Here is a 22,742-nt window from a genome sequence, read left to right as displayed (position 1 = left end):
AAAGAAATACAAATGACAATAACTATATGAAAAAATGTTCAGCATCGTTGGTCATTAGAGAAATGCTAATTAAAACAACACTGAGATTTCATCTCACTCCAGAATGAGAAAGAATGGCCAAGATCAAGAAATCAACTAATAACAAATGATGGAGGGACTGTGGGGAAAAAAGTAACTCTTCTCCACTGTTGGGGGAGTGTAGATTGGTATAATCACTGTGGCAATCGTGTGGAGGTTCCTCAAAAAGTTAGGATTAGAGGTTCCTTTTGACCCAGCTGTCTTCTGGGCATTTTCCCAGGAGAATTCAAAATGTCATGCCACAGTGGTATATGTGCACTCATGTTTATAGCAGCACAATTTGTAGTAGCCAACCAAATCTTGGAAACAACCCAAATGTCCTTCAAATGAAGAATGGATTTAAAAGGATGTATTTTTATTCAAAGGAGTACTACTCAGCTATAAAGAAGGATGGTATTGAGGCTTTTATAACTTAATGGATGCGACTTGAGACTATACTCATAAGTGAAATAAACTCACATGTAAATACCATATTGCTGTATTGTCTTTCTAGTGTAAGACACTGAAAGAGCAAATAGGATCCAAAATCTATAATAAATATTGTGTAATGGCAAGAAACTGCTCAAAGGGGGACTAGTAATTGGGATAAGGGAAAGGAAGAAAGAAGGAAGAGAAAAGAAAAACATACAATTTGTATGTATGTGTGTGTATCATATATATAATATATATGATATATATAAGATATATGTATATAAGATAGCTAAAATAATTCTTTTCATTCTTGGAAAAGAACAGTTAATACTCATTAGATCAATTTTGCACGTCCTATGTCTGGTAATCTCAGCAACCTTTTTGAAGGCAATAATATGCAATGGTACAACTGTTAAATTCCTGTCATCTTGTTTTAAAAACCTATACTGTTACTGTTTGGGGTTTGTTGTTAGTCTCTTGCTTTTTGTTTTTCTTTTGTGTCTTTTTTTCCTCTTAAATAAAAAATAAATATACTAAAAAAAAAAAAAAGTAGGAATTAGTTTTCAGAGTAATAATTGAATGAATTTTTTTTTTTTTTTTTTGGTACCGGGGGATCAAACTCACAACTTCATACTTAGCAGGCAAGCACTTGAGCTGCTGAGCTAAATCCCAGGGTAGAATTAGGTTCTTTGATTCCTGGTTCAATACTCTTGTTAAGTATCTGTTTCAGCATACAGTTGTATGGTAGTCAGTGATTTCTTTCTCTTATTTCAAAAAAGTAATGTAGTTGCAAAATCTCAGTAGAACTGTGTTGATAATTTGTTTTAAAGTTACACTCTAGATCTAGAGTGCCTTCTGGTAGAATTTTCTACAGTAATAGGAAGTATGGTAGTTGTGAGCCACAGGTAGCTATTAAAAACTGAAAACTGTGATTGGAATAGCTTAGGTACAATTTATAAATTCAATTTTAATTAAGTTTAAATAGCAACATGTGGCTCAGTGTTATATGTTGGATAGCACAGATGTAGAATTTTACTACCAAGCAATACAATTTGGTATGTTTAAGATAAAAATCCTGATAATTTTAAAATGTGTTATTTACTTGTAGTTCTCTATGGTGGTAAGGCTAACTGTATCCTGGTTTGGTTGGCTGAAATACTAAAAGATTCATGGTAGTAAATATTAAGGTGAAGCCATTAGGTACTTTATGCTTTGTAATAGAATGTAATTGGATTTTAGAAGAAAAATATAATTACAGTTGAGCAATAAGAAAGTTATAAGTGAGCCTTAACATTTTGCAGTGACAGTTAAATCTTTTTACTCCTTGTGTAGTGTCCTCTCTGGCCCTCTCTGACTCCCCACTTCACTTCCCAAACACTTAATTTCCAATTAGGAACCTCTGCATCAGATAGTCTGGCATTTTCAGTTTTAGTTTAGCTACAATGTAAAGGAGAATGGAATGAGAAAGGTTAATCACTGAACACCACGCTGTAGTTAGGAGTAAAATATTCTAATGTACTGTTGCATAGTAGAGCAACAGTAGATAACAGTTACGTAGTATTGTATGTTTTTCATAGGACAACATTAGATAAGTTACATATTATATGTTTCGCATAGTAGGGCAACTTTAGACATAACAGTTACATATTGAATGCTTCAAAAAGCATAAAAGATTTTTAATGTTTCACTATAAAGAAATTATAGAGGTTTGACATTGATTTAAACATACAGTATATACATATGTCAAAGGATGGCATGGTACCTCATTTATTTTTTTATGTATGAATTTAATTTTTAAAAATTGGAATGAAAAATCAGGGAGTTATTTTAGTTAGAAAATGTTCCAAAACATGTGCTTTTACTGTGTCCTTTTTAGTTTCCCTGAAGAAGCCTAAGGTATACAAACTGTTTTAAATATTCAGGTAAATGTCTAGCTTTATAGCATAAAACACTCAAATGTAAGCAGTCTGTACAGATTTTTTCCTTTAATGCTTAAAATTTTAAAAAAAAATTTTATTAGTACGTTTGTAATTTATGCAGTTTATAGTTTTCTTGGGGAGTGGTCACATGTACCTACCACGATGCATACCATACCTTGTTTCCTTTTTGTTTAATCTCTTCCCTCCTCCTCCAATTTCTGTATCTCATTTTTCTTTCTTATTGATATGATTGATCTTAGCTCATGTTATAGATAAGGCATATAATGTTTACAATAATTGAGGTTCTTAGATTCTGTACATGGCATATCTTTATTCTCTTCAATTCCCCTTCCTCTCCTCTTCAGCCCTTTTTGCCCTTGGACCATTTCCCCATTGCATTTCCCAGTCTTATTGTCCCCTTCTAGCATCCTTCATTATTTTCTTTGCTTGTACTTTGCCTCACTCTTTGGAGAGATACCATATGGTATTTAAAGTTGTATCTGGTTTATTTCACTCAACATTATAACATTTTTATGGTATTATTTTAAGAATTAAAAATGTATAAAAACCTGACATTCATTTTTATTAGTGCTATTACTAGTGACTAATAAATCATGTTATTATGGAACCACTTTGTTCTTCACTTACCTCTTATGAGTCTTTGATTTCTTCTTGCATCTGTTACTGTTGCTTTACTCTTTCAAACTTGGGTAGCCCTGATAAATATTGTTTAACTTGTGTAAGTTTCCTTTTTTTGTATACTGTTCTGTCAGTTGTATTCTTCTCTTCCGATCCTGTACATTTATGTCGGTGCACATATCCCTCACTCATTGATCTACTTACTGTGTTTGTAGTATAGGAATATGGTCTTGGGTTGTAGGAAGTAAATTAGTTGCTTTATTTCATCCATATTTTTCTTTTACATATATTTGCCTCAAAACTAACTTTAAATTCTAATAAAAGATTTGATTTGGTAAAATGTTTTAATTTGAATAATACAATTTAAGATTTTTACTTTTTTTTAATTAAAGAAAGTTGGAGAAGATGAAGAGGAGCTCTCTGAATTACAGCTTCGACTTTTGGCTCTTCAGTCAGCCAGTAAAAAATGGCAACAAAAGGAACAGCAGGTGATGAAAGAAAGCAAAGAAAAGCTGACTAAGACAAAAACTGTACAGCAAAAAGTTAAAACCAGTACCAAAACACATTCAGCCAAAAAAGTTAGCACAACAGGTGATTATTTCTATTCATTATTTTAATTCAATTCCTGTGTCATTATAGTTTAAAGATTTTAATTCAGGGTGTTTTGAGTTTGACAAATTCGTGTCCTGAAATGGGGGCCAGTCCTATATAAACAGTTTAAGAGGTGGGTCTGTATACATGAGTCAGTGACAATGAAAATATTGTTTGAAACTTTTATCTTTTAGGTCTCACAAAATTTTAACTGTGTAACAGATATGAGTGTTTATTTTTCATTTAAAGCTAAACAAGCATTGAGGAAGCAGCAAACAAAGGCATGGAAGAAATTGCAGCAACAAAAAGAACAGGAAAGACAAAAAGAAGAGGACCAGCGAAAACAAGCTGAAGAAGAGGAGAGAAGAAAAAGGGAAGAAGAAATCAGAAAAATTCGAGATCTCTCAAATCAAGAAGAGCAATACAATAGATTCATGAAATTGGTTGGTGGAAAGAGGAGATCAAGAAGTAAAGTAAGTTATTCAAAATTTAAGTGTTATAGTCTTAGATTTAGCTAGTCAAAATTACACCTATTTGTGTTTGGTGGAGTTTTTTATATAAGTAACTCTTTGGGGAAAAATAAGGTATAATTAAGAATGATTTTTTATATATATACAGATACTACAAGAAGTTAAAATTTTGGTTAGCAAAGACTACTGTTAGTGTTTTCATGAGTTTTGAGCTTTTAGTATACTAAGTGAATGTGCTAATGAAAGTACAGGGATAGCGAAGAATACCAGTTCTTTATTTGGAAGAAGCAAAGAGTTAGGTTTGTTTAAGCAAAGAATAGTACAAATATTAATCTTGGAACCTTTTAAAAGCACTTTGGAGCTGGGTGTGGTGGTGCATGCTAAAGCAGGAGGATCACCATGAGTTCAAGGCCTAAACTACGTACAGATGAAATGAAACCAAAAAAAGCACTTTAATGGACTTTTTCTAAGTATTGCATTATTTGTGTATTATCCTTTTATCTTCATCTAGATAGGTTTTGCTAGTTTTTTTGTTATATATAAATTTCTTATAAGTGAAACATTATAAGCAGTAAAGCAACACAGTTACAAACGTCAACACAGCTTAAAATTTTCAAGTATTATTTGTTCATAATTAAAATGTGTTTCATATAATTTTGGTGACAAAACTAGTGCTTATTTCTTTAGTTTATTACAGAACCCGAAGTATTGAGGAGGTTGGTGTTACCTTATTTTTAGAGAAATAATGAATTGTTTAGTGGCTCAGGTAACAATGGAGGATTTCATCTGTGTACATAGTACTTGTTAGATTCATTTTTTATCTGATGTTGCATTTATAAAATGTCCACAACAGTGTGCCTGTCACAAAATTGAAATTTCCGAAATCTAGTATAAGTCTAACTGAATTATCATGATTTTTTATATTGTTCCCTAGAAAATAAGGTCTAACACTAAATAAAATGTTTCATATACTTAGTCTTCAGATCCTGACCTGAGGCGATCCTTAGATAAGCAGCCTACTGATAGTGGAGGTGGAATTTATCAATACGATAACTATGAAGAAGTTGCTATGGATACAGATAGTGAAACCAATTCTCCAGGTATGAGCCAAAACTTGAAACATTTACAATTGCTAGAAAATGGTCATTAAAACTGTGAAAGAAATTTACATTGCAGTAGATTTGCTGATGAATTTTATAACCATAACCATTTACTGTTACAAATGCTTAGAGAGCAAGCCTGAAATGTATATTAACCTTTACTTCCACTGTTTTCTCCCAGATAGCCTTTAAATAAAATAACGTTATTTAAACTTTGTTAACTGATCTAAAAAGTGAAGATTGTGGGAGTAATGAAAACGTTGCTGTTTGAAGTAACTGTGTGATCTTTATAATCAAGTTTCTTTCTGTTTTCATCAAAAACAAAGAATAAATAAAAATCTATTTTGCTTTTTAAGTTCTGTTCCTTTTCTGTTTCCCCTTCTGTTCCAGAGGTAATACTTTGTAGAAATTCAGAAATGGAAAGTGGTTCTAGGGACATCTCAGGTTAGGTTAGAAAGGTTAGTTAGGACTGGTAGGGCTGTACTTTAGGTTGCATGATCTAGAATCTGTTTTACGTTTGGGGGCCAGAGACTTGGCTTTTGATGATATTCAAAGATGATTGACTATGGGAGACCTGTTCTTAGTAATTTAAAACATAGGTTTGAGGTACATAACAGAGCACAGTTGGCATTCCATGACTGGTGTATTTGAAAAATCATATGACCAGTACATTTCTCTCTGTGGTCATATTCTGAAACTAACTCAAACCTAAAATCCTACTTTTGTGTATCTAGACTGGACACACCTGATTTGGGCAATGTTTGCCAGAGCTTCTTGCTTTCAGGTTGTTTTAGGCTGATGCTTGATAATCTTACATTTTAATTTCATAATTTAACTGTCTGTGGTCAATCAGTCATTTTCTTTTTTTCAAGTTCTTAGATGATTTATTGCAATTCTCAAGTAATGGCAATATTAATACTGTATCTCGGGGCTGGGGATTTAGCTCAGCGGCATAAGCGCCTGCCTTGCAAGCATGTGGTCGTGAATTTGATCCCTGGTACCAAAAAAAAAAAAAAATTAATACTGTATCTCTTAGGATAAAACTTCATGATCTATATTTTTAAAAAAAATTTGTAAAAATTTATAAAGAAAATATATTCTCAGCTTTTTCGGATTTTAATTTTTTGCCATACCAATAACAGTTTCTTACATTTTTAAGAAGTAGAATATTCAGAAGGTTTATTGTTTATTCAGGTCAGTCCAATCTAAGGCATGTAGATAGGTCTATATTACATTACAAGACAGCTGGGATAAAGAAGAAAGGTTAGATTAGTTTAAAATATGAAAAAAAAGGAGTGTTCTATTGGTTAAATATGTAGTTCCTTTTGCTTTCTGTATAGGTTGTATAGTCCATGTCTTCACTTTCCTTTGTCTCCTGTGACGGGAAAAATGAAGTCATGATACCACTATTTTAGATAAGAAGAGGGCTTATGGAGATTTCAAATTTTGATCAGAGATTGGTAAAACTCTTAATTTGTTCTATGGGCGCGTATTTGGATTTCTTCAAACAAATCATGCATTTATTGTTTCCAGTTGAAAATTTCTATTACTGAAGTCTTACCTCCAGTTTTTGTTTTTTGTTTTGACAGCACCTTCACCAGTGCAACCACCATTCTTTTCTGAATGTTCATTGGGGTATTTTTCTCCAGCACCATCTATTTCTTTGCCTCCACCTCCTCAGGTTTCTGTAAGTCAGACTTGATAATGATGTATAAGAAATTGTATTACATTGTGTCTTTTCTAATTTGTTTTGAAAAACTGGCATGTGATTAACACATAGTTCGGTGTGAAGAGTGCTTTAAAAATAAAAATTGCTAGCCAAGTGTAGAGGCTCATGTCTGTAATTCTAGCACTTGTAAAGCTGAGGCAGGAGGATTGCCATTAGTTTGAGGCTAGCATGGACTACATAGTGAGTTCAAGGGCAACCTGAACTGGGTAGTGAGATCCTGTGTCAAAAAGAAAAAAAAAATCAAAATGCTTACTGATACTAATAGGTAGAAATATATAAAATTGATTATTTACTGTCAGTCTTGAAATTTTTTTCATATCTAGTTTTTAATTTTATGTTCACTTTCTCTGAGTACCAATTGTGTTTCCCGTTTTCTTCTTTTTGCTTTCTAGTTAGTAGCTCCTTAGAAAATTTGCTCCAAGTTTTGACCTATCTCCTTTTTGAAAATTGGGATTTAAGGCACGGGATTTTCCTAAAAAGTCTCTCCATTCTCTTGAATTGTTAAATGCAGTTACATTACACTTAACCCAGCAAAGGGTGTGGGATATAGCTCAGTGGCACAATGCCTGCCTGGTAAGCACAAAGTCCTGAGTTCAATTCTCAGTACTGAAACAAAAATTTTTTAAAAAATAAATAAAAACATTTTTAAAAGGTCAATTAAAAATTCTTTATAAGGCACACACAAAGAAAACCTAGCTTAAAAAAAAAAACTTAGCTATGGAAGTTAATTTCTTTTTCCTTGTCTCTTAAAAGAACTGTCTGTCCCATGTAAACACACACACACATTTACACAATCAAAAATGGGGAATCGCAGTGTAAAAGTTCTGAAGTTTCTTTTTTCCTGATGTTATTTCTAAATTAATATCTTCTAATAGGTAAGAGAGATTCTTTCCATTTTACATTTGCTAGGAAAGGAAAGTTGTTTTTTCCTTCCTTGAAATTTTCTTTGAGGGGAAATTGGGAAATAAATGACCTAAATACTTGGAGAGATCCTGGACAAGCTTTGACTCAAAAGCATTTATGTAAAATCAGTTTCCTTCATATATATAATGTCCAAAATGCCATTCTGTGTATATTTAGAGTTAGTAGTGGTGATTCTTCATGACATTAAGGTACTTCGTTCCCAGAATCACCTTGGTTCCTAGTTTTAATTTTCAACTTTAAATTTTTTTTGTTTACATTTTTTATTTAAATATATGATTTTTGTGTTAGTATTTCTATATATTTTCATGTAGGAGTAACATTCCATTCCTGTATGACAGTTCATATAGGAATTTGATTCCTACAATTCTTAAAATGTTAAATGGAGATTAGAATGGAAACAGATAGGTTTGTATAATTAGCTTAAAGTTTATAAATGTTTCAAAATTTTTTTGAATTGTGAAAGTAGTATATATTATGATGGAGGTTTGAATTCTGGGTTTATTTTGAGATATATTAGTATACTGAGTTCACTGTATTTTCAGCTAAAATAATAATCTAAAGTTTCTTTTTTTTCTGATTTTATATTGCTTCAGAGATAAACATTTGGAGTTGATAACGCATTTTAATTTTTATGTCTTCTTTTTAAAAAATAGTCTTTGCCACCTTTGAGTCAGCCTTATGTGGAAGGCTTGTGTGTTTCTCTTGAACCTCTACCTCCTCTGCCACCTTTGCCACCTCTCCCACCGGAGGATCCAGAGCAGCCTCCAAAACCACCTTTTGCAGATGAGGAAGAGGAGGAAGAAATGCTGCTTCGAGAAGAACTACTTAAATCTCTAGCAAATAAAAGAGCTTTTAAACCAGAGGTAATTTAGATGCTTAAGCCTGTAGGTGGTGCTCTTAGGCTTAATTTTAGGATAGTATTGTTTTTTGGGATTTTTTTTTCCTGAATATCAGGGGCTTACTGGGCATTTGACCAAAATATGGATGAGTGTAGTAGTAATTTGCTGGAGGTTTTTAAAGGTAACAGAAATTTCTTTTCATTTAAAGCGTTTCAAATCTGTCTTATTTAGGAAACATCCAGTAACAGTGACCCACCTTCACCTCCAGTTCTGAACAATTCACAGCCTGTGCCAAGAAGCAATCTATCAATAGTCAGTATTAATACAGTATCTCAGCCCAGGATACAGAATCCAAAGTTTCATAGAGGACCTCGTCTTCCACGAACTGTGATCTCGGTAAAAGTCAGACAAAATTTAGTATTACTTTTAGTTAGAGTATGAAGTTTTGCTGTCCAGTTCTGCATCTTCTAATATATTTATATATTTAGCTTATCAATGAAATGATATCAATGAATAACAAATTTATCAATGAAATGAGAGTAGTATCTTTACTTGAAAACTGATAAAAATTGTTGATAATATTTGGGCAAGTTTTCTAATCAGAGCGTGACTCTTCTTGGCTGTTTCATCAACTTTTCCTACAGAATTGGTCCTATCAAATTTTGTGTCTTTCCTAGAGTCAGTTTAGCAAGTTATATATTTTCATTTTTCTCATTTTTATAAAACTTTGTTCTCTCATTTTTATAATACTAATGACTGTAGAATAATGGAAGAATTGGTGATGTTTATTAAGAGAATGAAATGACAGTTTCTTTTACCTTATTTCCTAATGACTTTAAAGCAAAAGTAAATATAGCAAAGTCAAATTGAAATCTTGTTTCTATTGGGTACTGCACCTTTAGCTCTTTACGCTCTACGTATTCATAAAGACTACAACTGGATTAATATTATGCAGTTATTAATCTAATTGTTACTGATTTTAAAAGTTACATTGAACAACGTTATGGTTCTTTATAGAAAGATAAATTATTTAGTGAGGGAGATGACTATAGTAGTGTCTAGACCTTAAGAATACAGAATATTTTATATTGTAGGGGTATAACCAGTACTAGTAGACTAGGATACAATCAGTTATGTAGTATGAACTTTATTATCTTGTTGAATCTTTTCTATGTTAAAATTACTATTTTTTTATATATTAAAGAAGTTAAATGCTGTGCCCAAGGTCACATACTCATTTGTTGTAGAGCAAGGAAAATATTAGACATACTTTTGTGAAGAACAACTATAATATTTTTTTGTAGCTTCCTAAGCATAAGTCAGTGGTTGTGACACTAAATGATTCAGATGATAGTGAATCTGATGGAGAGGCCTCCAAGACAACAAACAGTGTTTTCGGTGGATTGGAATCCATGATTAAAGAAGCAAGACGAACTGCTGAGGTGGGTGCTATAATGAAAAGTAAATAAAAAGATCATCCAGTGAAAATCATTAAAGTTTATTTTTTCCTAAGTGTTAGACCTCAAAGATTTAATACAACAATTTGTATTTTAAAATATTGTGCTATTAGCACTTTGTATAATGAGCCATTTATAAATTTAGATCTTTTAAAATCTAACTCACACTCACTCACACACACACGCACACCCTTCCTTTGCCATGGATATCATGTGCTGCCTTGAGATTCTGCCAGCACTGAGGCGGTCTGCTCCAAAGTAACTCAGCTCGTAGGGTCACTTGTTAGAGCCTGTGCTCTGGTTTTTGGACTTTTAGCCTGTGACACTTCCAAACTGTAAATAAAGTCTTTTTAATGATTAAAAAATTCTTCTTTGTATTTCTAGTTAACTAGTCCTTGTTCAAAATTATAAAATTGAATGAGTAACTTTCTCCTATACTAAGGAAACTTGTTTTGGAATTGTATTGTGTTAGCAATATACTTCATTAAAGTATATTAATCTTTTTATTTTAATTTTAGCCAGTTTTAAAAATTTTAATCAGTTTTTTCTTTTTAACAGCTGTGTAGATACTGATTTATTTCATTGATTTTATTGGTCTTAATTACTTGGTGAGTTACTGGGTAATTACCAGCATGTTTTAAAGAAAACAAAGTGGAAATATTGTTATTTACAATATATTAGGATATGCTGAGTTGCAATACAAAATATAAAGCTTAGTGTGGACTCTTGAAAGCTGTTGATTTAATTAATTTCTAAATTCTCTTTAGCAAGCTTCAAAACCGAAAGTACCTCCAAAATCTGAAAAAGAAAATGATCCTTTGCGAACACCTGAAGCTTTGCCTGAAGAAAAAAAGATTGAATATAGATTGCTAAAGGAGGAGATTGCCAAGTGAGTAGCATTTTATATAATTTTTTAAAAAGATGCTGTTTACCAGACTTCCTTTTGTCTGTATAAAGTTTATTGACATTGGCAAATGAGTGATGCTGATTTTTATCCTAGATGTACAGTTAATGTTAATGTCTATAATGTTAATGTCTATAGTTAATGTCTGTAGACTTAAATATGAGGAGATCTACCTAGCTTAAGAAAAGATGAACGTACTTAATGGGAATAACTATATTGTCAAATTGGAATGACAAATTAGCTCCTGTGTATTGGTCACCATTATAATTAGTCAATGTGGTTGATATTTTTATCCTATCAAAGAAAATCATTTTATTTATTTATTTACTACTTATTTATTGGGACCTGGAATTGAGCTCAGGATCTCAGGGTTGCCAGGTAGGTGCTGTGACACTGAGCTTGAACTGTATCCCCAGCCATAAGAATGATTTTAAAGGAAAATAATTTCAGTTAATTTTTTGATCTAATGTATTTTTTTCTGTTACGTTAGTCGTGAGAAACAGCGTTTGATTAAATCAGATCAGCTAAAGACAAGTTCTTCGTCTCCGGCAAATTCTGATGTAGAAATTGATGGGATTGGCAGGATACAAATGGTTACTAAGCAGGTTACAGATGCAGAAGCAAGACTTAAAAAACACAGGTGAGCTTCATTATCTGACTAAACTGCTTCAGGTTTCTAAATGTTCATTAATAGGTACTATATATATATTTTTTTGTAGTACTATGTATGTAATTGATAAGCATCCGGTAAAAATACAAATTCTCATGCTAGTTAAAACTATAAAGGCATATTGTTTGATTGAATTATATGTATATTTACATAGAATAGTAGAATTAATGTTAAATAAAAACACCAAATCTTCAAAAGAAGGATGTTTGCTTCAGATTTATATCTGGCTTATCTTTTGTTAAAAAAAACAGTTATGAACCTCTTCTTGAAATTTTATTTTGATTGCTTGTTTTTAAAAATACCTTAATTGAAAGTATATCTTTATTATTAAAAACGGGCTTGATTGTTGAAAACTGTGATTGCTAATCTGAACAATAAAACACAGTCAAGTTATTGTGTTTTGAACTATAATATGAAGTTAACATATGCCCCTTATTATGTTTTGTGAAATCGCTGTTGCTGCTTAACTGATTTTGAAACTTTTGAGACCGTAAAATCTGAAAGGTGAATATGTTGAGGATAGAATTTATTGAAATTCATTACCATATATTTGATAACAATTTTATCTTATTTTGGATCTATAATTTTTCCGTGCCAGCCACCAACAGATTGTTAGGTAATGAACGGCAAAATTGTTTTAGTTATCCTCACTTATTCTAAACTTTGTTCTGGTAGTCTGCTTTTAGGTTTACAAATAGAAAGAAGTTCTGTGCAAAGATAGGACTTTATAGAAACTGACTAAGCAATTCTTGAACTTTAAACCAATAGAGTAAAAAATGAGTCAATAATTAACTCGTAATGTTGAAAAAGTTTGTTAGTGATATTTAAACAATTTAATAATTTTTAAACAAGTTCAAAAGTTCATTCATCTATTAAGAAAAGGAGTAGAAATTTCTAGCTTTATTTCTAACATTACAGCTACTGTAGTCTTCTTTTTTTCTTAAACTATTAAAGGTACAATTCAGGGTTGTTTTTATAAGGCAACAGAAATCACAAGGAGATAGTAAAAGGTGTTATATATACAGATGTATGTTCTGTTTTTCATTTTGAACAAGATACTAGATACAGAATGTTGAAAACAAAATATGTATTTATGAATGTGTTCTTTAAATGTTAGTCTCATGCTAACTACCCTGTTTCATCTGAGGTATACCATCATTTTATGTACTACTAAAAGATGCTGCTAAATTATGATAACTTTTAAATCAAATGAAAAATTTTATCTTTATGCTAATCCTATCATATTGTCTTTGTCTTTATGATTTATTCTGTCAGTAGTTGTGACCTGTAATTTGGTATCTTTCTGGAAAGATGCTTCATTTTTAAAGACTATAATATTCGGCATTTTAAAAGAGTAAAAATTGTTTACGTTTATTCATATGTAGAAGTTTGTCTTTTTATCTGGTTTCTGCTTCTCTGTACCATAGCTCTGTATATCTGTTGATTACTAAAAATTAGATTTCCTTCTTCACTTCATTGTCTTGCTTTGGAGAAAATGAATTCAGGTATTTATAAGTAAGTTAAATGTGCTTAATCATTTTTCTTAGATATGTGTGTATGTTTGGATTATTAGATAAACAAGGGTAAATATAGCAACTTTCTCAGTTCTTATTCAAGATCCTTCATTTACTGTCAGATTCACCCAACACTGAACATAGTACTATAATGTTTTCTGTTGTACCTCAGGCTTAAATGATTTTGATAAAAAGATTGAGACACGACACACAGTTGCTTGTATAAAATGAGCTGAATTTGAATGCTTGTATGGTGGATGAATACAAAAAATACTTTTAGTTTTCACTTGCATGTCACAGACAACATGTGTCATGCGTCAAGTATTTTTACTTGCCCCTACTTAGGGCTGAAATCAGTGTCAGACAGGTGTTCTACCATTAAGCAACACCCCCAGGCCATAGATAACATTTTATTAAATGCACTATTTTAAAAAAATGTTTATTCTGATGGTGTCAGTCTGATAGTTTAGAAAACATTAACAATAATTTTGTTATTTCCCCCTTAGAATTCTCTTGATGAAAGATGAGTCTGTTTTAAAGAATCTAGTACAACAAGAAGCCAAGAAGAAAGAATCTGTTCGGAATGCTGAAACAAAAATTACAAAACTTACTGAACAGCTTCAAGCAACTGAAAAAATTCTCAGCGTTAACAGAATATTTTTAAAGAAGCTTCAGGAACAAGTAATAGTTCTTTTAAACATTAAAAATTGTAGTCTGGTGATTGCAACACTTGTATAGGTGAAGTTTTCTGAAAGACAAGCTAACGTCATCAAAATATATATAATACAGCTTTTCTTTAGGATGTAGTATTAAAATATTTTTATTTTCAGTCAAATACTCTTAAAAGTGCTGTGTTTAAGACTGTGTCTTTTCTCATAAGATTATCAGTTACATTCTCAGAAATGTTTTTATACTTCCAGATTCATAAAGTTCAACAACGTGTTACAATTAAGAAAGCTTTGACTCTGAAATATGGAGAAGAGCTTGCTCGGGCAAAGGCAGTGGCAAGTAAAGAAATAGGAAAACGTAAGCTGGAACAAGATCGCCTTGGAGTAAGTTGGAGATATTTTTGGAAGGCAGGTTTTTATACTTCTGAGGCCCAGACGGTGTATATAAAGTAACTGAAACATTTTCTTGCAAATTTGAAGAGAATGAGATTAAAGCTTTGTTTTCAAATGACATCCATATTTTTGGATACTTGACTTTAGTTTCGTAGGTTATAAATTAAGTAGCACAACTGTTGTGACACCTTAAACTCTGCTTAATTGTGCTTATTATGTAGTTTTGTAATGTTGGCATTGTTTTATAGGGGTAACAGTTATTATACCAAAAATTGTTATATAAAATAATCACAGCATTGTAAAGTATTTATACCACCTCCTCACAGCCAAACAAAATGATGAGACTGGACAATTCTCCAGTATCAAGTCCAAGAAAGCATTCAGCAGAACTAATTGCTATGGAGAAAAGGCGACTACAAAAGCTTGAATATGAGTATGCCCTGAAAATTCAGAAATTAAAAGAAGCTCGAGCCCTTAAAGCAAAGGAACAACAAAATATGGCTCCCGTGGTGGAAGAGGAACCTGAATTTTCTTTACCTCAGCCATCCCTTCATGACCTGACACAAGATAAATTAACCCTAGATACTGAAGAAAATGATATTGATGATGACATTTTGTCTGGTTCAAGCAGAGAACGAAGAAGATCCTTCTTAGAATCTAATGCTTTTACTAAACCTAACCTTAAGCACACTGATACACCTAACAAAGAATGCATAAACAAACTTAGTAAAAACACTGTAGAAAAGCCAGAACTTTTCCTAGGATTAAAAATTGGTGAATTGCAGAAATTATATTTGAAAGCCGACAGTTTAAAACAATTAATTTTAAAAACTACCACAAGCGTTACAGAAAAGATTTTGCATGGTCAGGTAAGGGAATGTTTTATATTCTGTATGAATATAATCTGGAACTCATCTTAGCCTTATTTACCTTATAAAATTATTATTATTACACAGGAGATTTCTTTGGATGTGGATTTTGTTACAGCACAAAGTAAAACCACAGAAGTAAAGCCATGTCCTTTTACACCCTACCACAGTCCTCTTCTCGTTTTTAAGTCGTACAGGTATGAATGATTCAATAAACTTCAGTTTCAGAATCACTATTTTTGAAATAGTTTACCTTAAATATTTAGTGATGGCTTAAAATAAATTTTGGTCACTGAAAAATGGGCTGGTTTTCTTAGGGGCAATAAAAATTAAGTGGATTGTTACCATATTCAGAGGATATTCAGGAGGTGAGGTGTAGCTCACCCTTGGGTTTATCATTTATTATCAGGTTCTAATTTTGATAACTAGTAGGAATGTGGGTTCTATATTTTTGTCTCTTAGGAATTTTAGGAAAAGTAATTGCAATTTCATGAGTTTTTTAAATTTTGAGCTTTTAACTTTATTATCCTTCAGTCTAAAGAGGGCTTAGCCTTCATGTAGTTAATTTAGGCATTCTCAAATGATTAGATTTGTCAGAAGATGTCTTGAAATGTTTTCACACTACTCAAAGTTGTGAGACTATTAAATGTGTAAGTTGAATGATAAAATTATGAAGCCCTTCCAAAGTGTTACTCATTTTTTTCTTAGCTTTTTTTTTTTTTTTTTTTTTTTTTGGTAATGTATACAAGAAATAACTGGTACAACACTACTTTTAGAATATAGAGTTCCTTTATTTTTTATTTCAGATCTCTTATGTTCCCAGTCAAAGCAGCTTGTTCCTATCATTGATAGTCTGGCTGTTTCTAGAGTTACTTTTAGTATTAATGGGATAAATAGTAAGCTCAAAGCATAGAATTTTTTTTTATTTGGACAAGATCTTGCTATGTATGTAGCTCAGGCTGGCCTTGAACTCAATATGTAGTCTAAATTAGTCTTGAACTTGCAGTGATTATCCTGCCTCTGCCTCACAAGTACTAGGATTATAGGTGTGCAGTATCAGGTCCACCTAGAAATTCAACTAGGAAAGAAAAATTAAAATTTTCCTACTTTGCTAAGCAGTATTTATTGGAGCATAATGTGCCTATCTATTTTCTTCTTAGATTTAGTCCGTACTATCGAACGAAAGAAAAACTTCCGTTAAGCTCAGTGTCATACAGTAATATGATTGAACCAGATCAGTGTTTCTGCCGTTTTGACTTAACAGGAACATGTAATGATGATGATTGTCAGTGGTGAGTAGTTTTGTTTGTGAACATGTCATAATTTAAAAAATCTTAGCCGGGTGTAGTGGCGCACACCTGTAATCCCAGTGCTTGGGAGGCTGAGGCAGGTGGATCAGAGCAAGTTCAAGGCCAGCCTGGGCTACCAAGTGAGTTCAAGGCCAACTTGAATTGCATAGTGAAACCCTGTCTCAAAAAGACAAAAATATAAATGAAAGGAAGTCTTGTTTAACTTTGATATATACATGATTATCTTTTCCATATTGTCATTTTGTTGTAGGCAGCATTCACAAGACTACACACTTAGCCGAAAACAGCTATTCCAGGACATTCTGTCATACAATCTGTCTTTGATTGGTTGTTCAGAGACGAGCAGTGATGAAGAAATTGCTTCTGCAGCAGGTTTTTTAAAAGATTTCTTTTTCTTCCCCAAGAAAATCTGAATTTAGACTGACCATTTGAAATCTTTATATATATCTATAACTTTAACCATATGTTCAGTACGTTCACCTAAGACTCTTACCTAGTTCTGCTGTGAGACACAGTAGCTACTATTGTTGCTCTTTAAATTTAAACTAGTTAAATTTCAAAATTTACTTTCTCACAATCAGTAGCTGTATTTTCAAGTGCTCCTTAGCTATGTGGGGCAAGTAGGATGTAGAATTTGCTATTGTAATCAATATAATATAGGCCTGGAAGGCCATACATATTATTGACCAGTACTGTGCGTATTTCTTTAAATGTGAAACTATTCTTTGTTTTGTACTCTTTTAATTAACAACACTCATCTGTGGTAAGTATTGGTGTTAAAGATAACATTGCTGTATTTCAGAAAAATATGTTGAGAAACTTTTTGGAGTGAACAAAGATCGAATGTCAATGGACCAGATGGCTGTTCTCCTTGTTAGCAATATCAATGAAAGTAAAAGTCATAGTAAGTATATATTTGTGTATATTTGTATTCCTGTGTACGGGAACTTTTCTAAATTAAGTTTCGTTTATGTGATGCAGGGGACTCACCTAAGGGCTTTTGGGCATGCTACTAAAAAGGATCTTTTAGTTTCTCAATGACAGCAAGGTTTTTGGCATTCTGTTCTGTAAACTGGAGATTATTGCTGAGAAACATAATAGAATAAATGTAGTTCTGTACTAGTGTGTGGAGAGCCTTTAAAACAATACATATTTACCTCAACTAACAATTTTATGTGCACTTTAGCACCTCCATTTACAACCTACAAAGATAAAAGAAAATGGAAGCCAAAGTTCTGGAGAAAACCTGTTTCAGAGAACAGCTTCAGTAGTGATGATGAACAGTCTACAGGACCAATTAAATATGGTAATTTAAGATCCAGGATTTAATTGTGGTGTTCTGTGTTAGGCTAAATACTATGTATCTCCTTGCCTCATTTAAAATTTTTAAAAAATTTTCTTAAAACTGATATCCTTGAACAAAATTGTTCCTGGCATTACAGGGTGTTTTGCGTTTATGATTAAATGTAAGGCACACTTGTTTATAAATATGACAGCTTAATGTATTTCTAAAAATACTTAAGGAGGGAGAAGATGATAATATTCCTCTCATTTAAGAAACACTTCCTGGCTGTGTCCTTGAAGACAGATGTTCTATTTTACTTATCTTAGATTCTATTTCTGGCATAAAACTTGGCTTATAAATAAATGAATGAATGACCAAAGTAATAATATGAATAAGTACCTTATTGCCAAGCACCTCTGGTGTTCTTATTTCAAGTTTGTGTAATTTTTTTAGTATTTATAGATTAGTACTATCCATACTAATGTTTATTTTCACTAATGTAACACATTTATAGTTGAGATCAGTGGTGGTGAGCCTGTGGCACTAAAAGGTTCATCATCACTGGTTCAGATGTAGTAGAAGAAATCATCTGTGGAAATTTCAATTTCCAGTTAATTTCTTAACTATATGAACTATCAGATGATATCATTTGCCCTTAAAAAGTTATGCTTCTTGTTTGCAAATAGAAGTCTTAACTTGTTCTTCTTGTCCTGATGGAATTTTAATGTCACCAGTTTTCACTAAAAAAATGCCCAGGTTTGGATGTTAAACTCCAGATGCTCTCTCTGCTTTAAAGCTATCAACTATTGCTTCTCACTGCTTTAGGTTTCTGTGTCCTTTTGGTTTTTTGAGACAAGGGCTTGCTAAATTGTTCAGGGTAGCTTCAAACTTGGGGTGATCATTTTGCTTCAGCTTTCTGAGTACTGGGGTGTGATCATCATGTCCAGTTAGGTTTCTCAGTTACTTTAAAGTTGTTTTTTCTTGACTTTGTAAGTTAAGGAGAGAATAAACCTAACAACACTTCTACTTACAGCCTTCCGGTCAGAGAACCAAATAAATGTTCCAGCTTTGGATACAGTTGTCACTCCAGATGATGTTAGATATTTTACAAATGAAACTGATGACATTGCTAATTTAGAAGCAAGTGTGCTTGAAAATCCTTCTCATGTACAACTTTGGCTCAAGCTTGCATACAAGTACTTGAATCAAAATGAGGGGTAGGTTAGCTTCAAATCTTTGTTTAACGTGTCACATGTCTGTATTTTTGTTTGAGGTTTATTTCACTTGCAGTAATCAGGTTTTCCTTCTAGTTACAAATGAAGTTTGTTTTGTTTTGTTTTGGATAAAACCAGAAGTATTTTATTGTTCAGAAGCTATTAAAAAAGTGTAAGATTGGATGTTGAGTTTGTATTCATGGCTGAGTTTATAAATAAATTGTACTTAAGGTTTTAAAATCTTTAAAATAGGTTTAGTTGAAATATCAAATTCTGAGTAGAGTTATTAAATTCTGGTGGAGGTATTAATTTATAATTCAAATACAGTATTTTAATAACATGATAAAATAACATTGTGACAGGTTAAGTTCTGGTGAATTGTCTTTTTCTATATGTGGCATCAGACTGCATATATTCAAGTAGTAATTTATCTCAAAGCTAGTAGCTCTTGTTTCACATTGTATCTTCTAATTTCTACTTTTTGATAGTAGAGGCAAACTAGGAATAATCTTTTTATAATTGTAGTAATTTTATTTTTTTCAGTACTAGGGTTCACACTTAGTTTGATGTGCATGCTAAGCAAGCACAGTGCTCTGCCCTTTATCCCCAGCCTGTCCTATAATTGTAAAGTATAATTCAGGGTTTTTTTTAATAGGCTACCCTGATATATTGATCTCAAAATTTGGTATGAAAACTTTAATATAAGGCAGCATTACAAAGTACTAACCACCTATGCCTCAGTGTAGTACTTATTTAACTTTCCTTGTATGTCATTTCCATGCTAATAGGGTAAGTTACAGTGTTTTCTTTTCTGACTCATGTACTGAGTGAAGGCCAAAAGAACTGTACATTATTTTATGAATAGGTTCATGAGAGAGAATTATCTTCTCCAAAAGATAGCAAGCCCTTGACTGTTGAAAAGAACTATTATATTGAAAGCTTTGATATTTTGTGGTGGCAGTAGCTGGCCTTGAAAGAGAGTTGTTTAACTTTTCCTATTTCCAAACAGTGTAAACCATAAAAGGTATTGCTGAATATGGACATGGAACACATTTGAAGTTGATAATCTTAGTAGTTTTATAACACTTTTTATCTGGTAAATGCTTACTGCATATCCACTTTAGAAATTGTCGGGTCTGTGAGAAATCAGGATTTTTTTTGACATGTAATTTAAAATCTTAATTTATTATTCCTTATCAGTGATCTTGGTTTCTTTTTAGGTTCTGATATCAAAAAGAGTTTAAAAATTGACTGATTTGTTTAGCCCTATTTAAATTTTCAAACATAAAAACAAACACTCCTGCCTCTTCTTTTAAATATATTTAGGCTATGTTCAGAATCCTTGGATTCTGCTTTAAATGTACTAGCTCGAGCACTGGAGAACAACAAAGACAATCCAGAAATTTGGTGCCATTACCTCAGATTGTTCTCAAAAAGAGGAAACAAAGAAGAAGTGCAGGAAATGTGTGAAACAGCTGTTGAATATGCACCTGATTATCAAACCTTTTGGACCGTGAGTAGAAAAGATAACATAGTCATGTAGTATATATGCTCATAATTCTTTGAGACATCTTAAATATTGATACATAGCTTAATAGATTATGTGCTTTATCTGTATATAGATAAAATAACTTTCCTTTCACTTTCTAATAACCTCAAAGCCACTTCTGGGTCAGGATTCATTTAGACTAAACAAGAAAATATTTAATGAAAGAGTGATTTCGTTAACTTTATTGGTAAGGAAAAATATGTAATAATTGAATATTTTACACTTACCTATTTTTATGCAGTTTTGGTTTGGGCTGATACTAGTATAGTTTTGCAATCTATCTGAAAGTACTTTTAAATTTCTTTTGATCTATTTTCTTTATTGCTTGTGGAAACAAGCCAAAGGTTCTAATTCACAGTGATACTAAATCTTGCCACAATACTAAGATTTAGGACATAGTTGGGTATTTCTAATTTCTTCTAAAGAATGGGGTTTTTCTTATCTAGACTTAAAATAATTTGAGTCACCTATAAAATAGAATATGTTCATATCTGAACTTTTATTGGTTGTACTTAGGAACCAATAAATCTATCATTTTAGAAATTTTTATTTTTCAAATGTGCTCAAGATCAAAGCCAGGGCTCTGGGCATACTAAACACAAGCGTTGCCATTGAAATACATGTTCATTCTCATTAAATAGATTATACAGTACCAAGTTTGTTTTAGTTTGAGACAAGGTCTTGCTATATTGCCCAGTCTGGCCTCAAACTCCTAGGCTTCAGTAGTAACCCCTTGAGTGGCCAGGACTGCTGGTATGTACAACTGTGCCCCAGATCTGTTATGTACTTTGTAACTAAAAGAGTTTTCTTTTTTCTAACTAAAATTTAAAACCATATAGGTTTGGATAACTTAGGTAATGAAAGATGTAGATAGTGAAGGATGCTTCTTGTTTGACCTCTAGGCTTGTGCCATTATTGTTGTTATTGATCACTACAGAATTTGATAGGGTATGGAATATTCAAAAAATGTAATGTTTTGCCTTGAAGTCATTTGACTTTGAATATGTTTTGCCATACATTTTTGTTTTTGTTTTTGTTTTTTTTGGTCTTTTTCATTTTTTATTGGTACCGGGGATCAAACTCACGACTGCCTGCTTGCAAGGCAGGCGCTTATGCCGCTGAGCTAAATCCCCACCCCCTCATACATTTTTAATATGGATGCCACTGTCACAATTTTTATACAGTCACTTAAGCAGTGCAGATTATATGTGATCATAACCATGTAAATTTTTGAATATGTGTCATGGCCTTTTTGCCGTTTACCTGTTGATTCTGTAAAAGGAGAGATGAAATTGCTTCATTGATTATTCTGAGAATACATCTGTGTTTTAGTATTAATCTAGTTTTACCTGCAAAGTGTAGTAGAAGGGGAAATCAAGGTTGTAACACTGAAAGGTGGTTAGTGCACATGTTTTTATAGTTATCCTCTTTACAGAAAGTTGATGGGATATTTTCTTAATTAAATTTTAAAAATCTGTAGTTTTAATTTATTCCTATAAAGCAGCACTAATTATATAAAACCTCTTTGGGCAGTTTCTACATTTAGAGAGCACCTTTGAAGAAAAAGATTATGTATGTGAGAGAATGGTGGAATTTCTAATGAGAGCAGCCAAGCGGGAAGCATCAGATATTCTGTCATTTCAGCTTTTAGAGGCCCTTTTGTTTAGAGTTCAGCTGCATGTATTTACTGGAAGATGCCAAAGTGCACTTGCAATTTTACAGGTAAACAGATATTTTAGTATTAATTTCATTTTGCAGAAAAATTGTTTAAAAAATCTGTATAACACAGTTAAAAATTATATGATGGTACAAGTGCTAGCTTTTTTTTTTTTTTTTTTTTTGTGGCACTGGGGATCGAACTCATGACCTTGCACTTGTCAGGAAGGCGCTTATGCCAAAGAGCTAAATCCCCAGCTCCAAAAGCGCTAGCTTTTAAGTTAAATCTTGTTTTGCCACTTTCTAATAACTTGTGTTACTCTGGGTAAGTCTATTCCCTCATTGCTTGGTGAGGATAATGTCTAGATTTTTTTTTTTTTTTTTTGGTCTAAAAGATTTTAATAGATTTATCTTAAGTAGTTGGCAGATAAACTTCAAAATTCAAGGTACAGAAAAAAAATCAGTCCATAATCAAAGTATCTGTGCAACTATGGGCTTTTGAATATGCTTTTACTTTTTTGTCTATATCTTTTTTTGTTGTTGGTTTTGTTTT

At 32.2% G+C, this 22,742-nt stretch overlaps 1 protein-coding gene across 2 annotated transcripts in view; it reads left to right on the top strand.

Moving 5' to 3' along the window:
* The window catches only part of Zfc3h1 (zinc finger C3H1-type containing), a 52,139-nt gene that overhangs the window by 13,604 nt on the left and 15,793 nt on the right, over window positions 1-22,742 (top strand). For both annotated transcript variants that reach the window (XM_063255144.1, XM_063255145.1), the window contains exons 4-23: window positions 3,440-3,638; window positions 3,888-4,111; window positions 5,085-5,208; window positions 6,798-6,895; window positions 8,515-8,724; window positions 8,932-9,096; window positions 10,005-10,142; window positions 10,925-11,046; window positions 11,552-11,701; window positions 13,752-13,926; window positions 14,166-14,297; window positions 14,633-15,175; window positions 15,263-15,372; window positions 16,336-16,467; window positions 16,736-16,857; window positions 17,288-17,389; window positions 17,672-17,791; window positions 18,804-18,987; window positions 20,311-20,497; window positions 22,067-22,255. In XM_063255144.1, the coding sequence (XP_063111214.1) occupies window positions 3,440-3,638; window positions 3,888-4,111; window positions 5,085-5,208; window positions 6,798-6,895; window positions 8,515-8,724; window positions 8,932-9,096; window positions 10,005-10,142; window positions 10,925-11,046; window positions 11,552-11,701; window positions 13,752-13,926; window positions 14,166-14,297; window positions 14,633-15,175; window positions 15,263-15,372; window positions 16,336-16,467; window positions 16,736-16,857; window positions 17,288-17,389; window positions 17,672-17,791; window positions 18,804-18,987; window positions 20,311-20,497; window positions 22,067-22,255 (3,426 nt within the window). The remainder of the gene's footprint in view (window positions 1-3,439; window positions 3,639-3,887; window positions 4,112-5,084; window positions 5,209-6,797; window positions 6,896-8,514; window positions 8,725-8,931; window positions 9,097-10,004; window positions 10,143-10,924; window positions 11,047-11,551; window positions 11,702-13,751; window positions 13,927-14,165; window positions 14,298-14,632; window positions 15,176-15,262; window positions 15,373-16,335; window positions 16,468-16,735; window positions 16,858-17,287; window positions 17,390-17,671; window positions 17,792-18,803; window positions 18,988-20,310; window positions 20,498-22,066; window positions 22,256-22,742) is intronic.

Source organism: Cavia porcellus, unplaced genomic scaffold (genome assembly GCF_034190915.1).
Source record: "Cavia porcellus strain 051 isolate PalLab524CR breed Dunkin Hartley unplaced genomic scaffold, mCavPor4.1 scaffold_8, whole genome shotgun sequence".
NCBI lineage: Eukaryota > Metazoa > Chordata > Mammalia > Rodentia > Caviidae > Cavia > Cavia porcellus.
The sequence above is the reverse complement of the archived record's forward strand: the minus strand, read 5'-3'. Positions and strand labels throughout refer to the sequence as shown.